General features: G+C 36.3%; 1 protein-coding gene across 1 annotated transcript; it reads right to left on the reverse strand.

Moving 5' to 3' along the window:
• LOC139991087 (trypsin-1-like) lies at window positions 1-3835 on the reverse strand. Its single transcript, XM_072010904.1, has 5 exons — window positions 3707-3835; window positions 2852-3020; window positions 1675-1810; window positions 818-925; window positions 1-395 (listed from the first exon to the last, which is right to left on the reverse strand). Exons 1-5 carry the CDS (start codon window positions 3750-3752, stop codon window positions 99-101), a joined length of 756 nt encoding a protein of 251 aa, XP_071867005.1. The 5' UTR covers window positions 3753-3835; the 3' UTR covers window positions 1-98.
• Between the last annotated feature and the right edge of the window lie 868 nt (window positions 3836-4703).

Consider the following 4703-nt stretch of genomic DNA (forward strand, 5'->3'; position numbering starts at 1 on the left):
CATTAAGATATGAATAATATTTTAGGAATATTATTATAATTACGTAGTATTTTATCGATTACATTGCATTTTAATTACAATTTAAGGATAATTATTTTTTAAACTCCACTGTGGGTCTTGATCCAGGACCGTAGATTAGCAACGTTCGTGTAAACACCAGGATATTTGGGTTTGGCGCACCCATAGCCCCAGGACACGAGCCCATACAGGATTCCATCAGCCGTCAAAGGTCCTCCAGAGTCACCTTGGCAGGCATCCTTTCCACCTGACGTGTAACCGGCGCATATCATTCTATCGGTGATCCCGTTCATGTATCTGTAAGCATCTGCACACTCTGATTTGCTGACTATCGGAACCGATACTCTCATCAACTGTGCAGAAGTCGATCCACCTTCCTGTAACCAGTTCGGGAATTAATTTTTATTTAATTTAAGCGAGGAAGATGAATTTTGAGCGATTAACTTTTATTAATTTTATGTGAAAAATAGTATAGATACCATAAGTTTGGAAAAATACTGGTTAGTATATCTGATAATTATATATATATATATATATATAGTTTTTCAATAACTTTATCATCTTTATATTTACAAAATATTGTAAATAAAGGTTTCGTTACGATTCAACTATTGCGTTTACCATAGTCCTATAAGTTTCTTTTTAGAAAGTTCCTCGATTAGGGTATTAAGAAATCTTTTAAGAAAGTAAGACAAGAGCTTGTTTCAAAGAGTAACAGTTGTACGTACATTGAACAACAGATGATTCTTTACATAAATAGTTTACTCTCGTTTGAAAGTAAAATGGTCGACCGACATACCTTAAGCGTACCCCATCCAGTCACGTTCATCATCTTATCGTACCATGGTTCCGTGTTTGCCGGTTCTATAGGTTGCACGTTCGTACCAAACTCGATTGTGCCATTAATCTGAATCACGATTTTTATCGCATTAAGTTCAACAGTTCTTTGCTACTAAATTAAATGATCGATAATATGAAAAAATTGTATTCAAAACTAAACTAAAAAAGATCACAACAGGTAGATGATATCAAGATTTTTACATGCCAAAGTATTACGATTAATTACAATATAATATGTTATCGAAACGATTCTCTTAATTTAATTACAAACAAGTATTTCTGATTATCATATAACAGCGATACTAATCGCAGTTGATCAACAAACTAAAGACATGTTCAATGCTTCGTTCGAAATCCGTAGCGATAATTAAAATAAATATCTCATTCTCGCTAGATAATATTTTAGTCTCTATCATTTTCATTCTATCGTTGCTTTTCTCTATTTCCTTATATCGTTCTACAGCATTGGTACAGTGTCATGTACATCTTGTATGTAATAACAAGAGTATTAAGTTTTATGCGTATCTTTTTAATTTAACGCGATTTATCATCGACGATATTTTGCCAACCGAGCGTCTTTCGTACGTTAGTACGCGTTTACTCGATAGATATTGAAAATTCAAATTCGTTTATTTCACATACATATGTATACATCTGATATTTTATATACATATACATGTGACATTTTACATAAATACATATACATATGATATTTTACTTTTGGCGATTTTTGTATGGAAAATTCAGGATCGGCATCTTTCACGCAATTAGCCTGTCATAATCGTTTTATAATATGCAATATTTTTTTCTACGTACCTGCAAAAGGGCGACATCAAAATCGATGGTTCGCGAATCGTACTTAGGGTGTCGAATGATGTTTTTTATTCCATAACTAGTGCCCCAGTCCTTGTGACTGCTACCAACTCGTATAGTATATCGGCTCGGAGCTGATCTGTAATCGATAGAACGTCAAAATACCAACCAGCCCGGATTTCCTTCGTACACCATGTACATACAACGAAATGCACTTTGTTGGTTTTCCAAAATATGCGTACGGTGTTTAACGACCTTATTGTTATTGCATAATAGCCGGCAATCGGAATGGAATGCGAGCCACAAAGCCGATTTAATATCGCGATAGCTTTAATAATTATTATCGTAATGAGCCAGTGAACATTGCGATGCGCGAAAATACCCGGATCATCCGTATGATCGTATCATGGTACTTCATCCCGGTGTTCGCCGGATTCGATTATTCGAAATGGCAAAGTAAAAGTAACATCGACTCGTTGACAAGTATAATATAACGTCGTTACAACGAAATTTTGACGTTGCCGTGTAGTTGAGGAATTTAAACGGCCATCCTGTAATTCTATTCTTCGTGTTACAGACTATAAAGCGCGAAAAAGATCTTTAATTTTACTTTTAAGAATATTCGTTTCCACTCTAATTGATTATTATTTTCTAACTTTCAATTGGTATCGCGGAGTTGTAGATGAAACATTGAAATCGAAAGGTCACATAATCGAATGTTAGACTTTAGCTGTATTAGAAGTGGTTGAGTTCGACAAATTCGAGATAAACGAACAAAACGATTTGAGAATTCTAAAAATAACGATAGAAAATATTTTAATTTACTTTCAACGGAACACGATCTTAGTTGAAAACATTCCTGCAACAACATTCCCGTATCAATAGAATGTATATAAATTGAATTTTATGAAAAAAAAATCCCTAGCTAAATTCTTCCTACGGTAAACGGTTTTCCTGTTAATTAATTTTAGCATTTCGTCCGCAAAATATCGATTTAATGGATAAGCCAAGAGATTAACGCGCGAAGGATAAATTCAATTAAAGTTCGTTGAACGCAATCAAAGTCGAGATTACTACGTTTTGGTCCGGAAGATTCATACGCCACCAATGTGAAGCAGACGTTTATTCACGGTTGCTTAACGCACGCATTACTGTTAACTTTATGTATTTGTGTTATTACCCCACGCAATGAGCTGCAGTGATGGCCCAATTACTACTGATGATCGAGCCACCGCAAATGTGTCCGCTAGTTTGCAAACTCAGTTGATGCGGATGTTGACCTATGTCGACCTGGCTTCCTCCGACGATTCGAGAGTCCGGAAACGGAGGGAGCGGCTTCAGCAGAGAGCCTGTGGCATTAAATTAGAGAAAATGAAGTAAGGAGATTCATTAGAGAAAAACACGATAGATAGGTAGCAATATTTCTTATTCTTTTGATTGTAATACCACTTGATGATTATGAAAGAAGGATTTTAATACGACATGATGAAAACAACCCGTTATGGATCTAAACACGCGAATCTTATAAAAATAGCTTAGTTAAAATTTAAAAATAGCAATAGCTGACTGCTGCGAGAAGCATTTTTTTTTTTAAAGAACGCGTTTTTAAAACGTTTAAAGGGATGAAAAAAACACACGCGCGCATCCCTTTCTATTTCACCCTCGCATTGATACATCACATGCAGCAATCGCATCTAATTACACAGTGCGAATCAGAAAAAGAACTTATTTGGAACATTCTATAAAGTGTACGACGAAAACAGTTGTAAGATTTCAATTCAATTTCTCCATCCAGCCTCTACGATTACTCTATGATAATTACTCTATGAAAACGAAAAAATTATTTATTTCTTATAGTCTATAAAATATATAGTAAAGGCAGCTTCAAAATTTCGATTATATTACTTTCGTACGTTACAATGTAATTACACAGCGTGAAAGGCAGGAAAGAAATGATACGTTTGTAACGCGATTTGTAGCGATAATAAGTAGAAGAGAATTAAAGGACGGTGGAAATCCCTTTGCTCGCACTCACCAAGGCAGCCGACGATGAAAGCAGCGAGTAAAATAGTTCGCAACATCTTAGAACAATATGAAGATTGCGCGTAGCGAACGGCTTTTATACGGAAAACTTGGTACACTGATTCAGCGAAAAATCCTTATCTGAAGACAATGCACCGTGTTTTGCCCAAGTAGCACATGGTGCAGACATTCGTAATGTCGTAGTTACAAGGGATGAGCGGGGAAAGAAAGCATAGGGGACAAGGGGGATGGCGGATGGCGTAGGAGAAGAATAGCTGCGCCTTTTCGCAAACGCGATTGCAACGATATCACGAGATAAGAGTCGCGTCGTAGTATGCGGGAGGCGCGATAGGATTTTGAATAAGCGCACACTTCGCCCGATAAGGAATTTTCAATGATCTTGCTGCACGTTCTCCCCTGTGCACGTTTTCTGATCACAATGAAACTCGGTCTTGCGACGAGCTTTCGCGACAGATTGCTCGAACCATGCTGCGTTATTACGATGAAATCTCCTTAAGAATCGAATTTTCCTTGCTGCTGCGCAAATTTTCCATCTTTTTCTTATAAGCACGCTCGCGTTACAAACGCGAATTATAAGCTGCGTGGCTGGGTGTAGCGTGTAACACGTAAACCGAGGATTCTTACACAAATTCACATCTTTGTAAACACGAACGACGAAATAAATTCGAAATAGCGATTTTCCACTTTACTTCGTCTACATTAGCTGTTTATATTCCGTACATCTTTGGATCTTGCAATTTCTTATAAATAAATAAATTTCTCAGATAGGTAATATGAAAATTAAGAAGAGAAGAAACGATAGAAGGAACATTTTTGGTTCGGTCGTGGAAATTTCAAGTTGCCGGACATTTTAATCCCCTCGTCTTTCATCTCGTTACTTTTAAAATATTCATATAAAATTACGACATTTCGTAAGAGACTCTTGCGATGATTGATGCAAAATTTTATAGAAGTAGATTCTATAGGCAGATTATTTGCTATTGTAGTAC

This window comes from Bombus fervidus, chromosome 1 (assembly GCF_041682495.2).
Source record: "Bombus fervidus isolate BK054 chromosome 1, iyBomFerv1, whole genome shotgun sequence".
NCBI classification, from domain to species: Eukaryota; Metazoa; Arthropoda; class Insecta; order Hymenoptera; family Apidae; genus Bombus; species Bombus fervidus.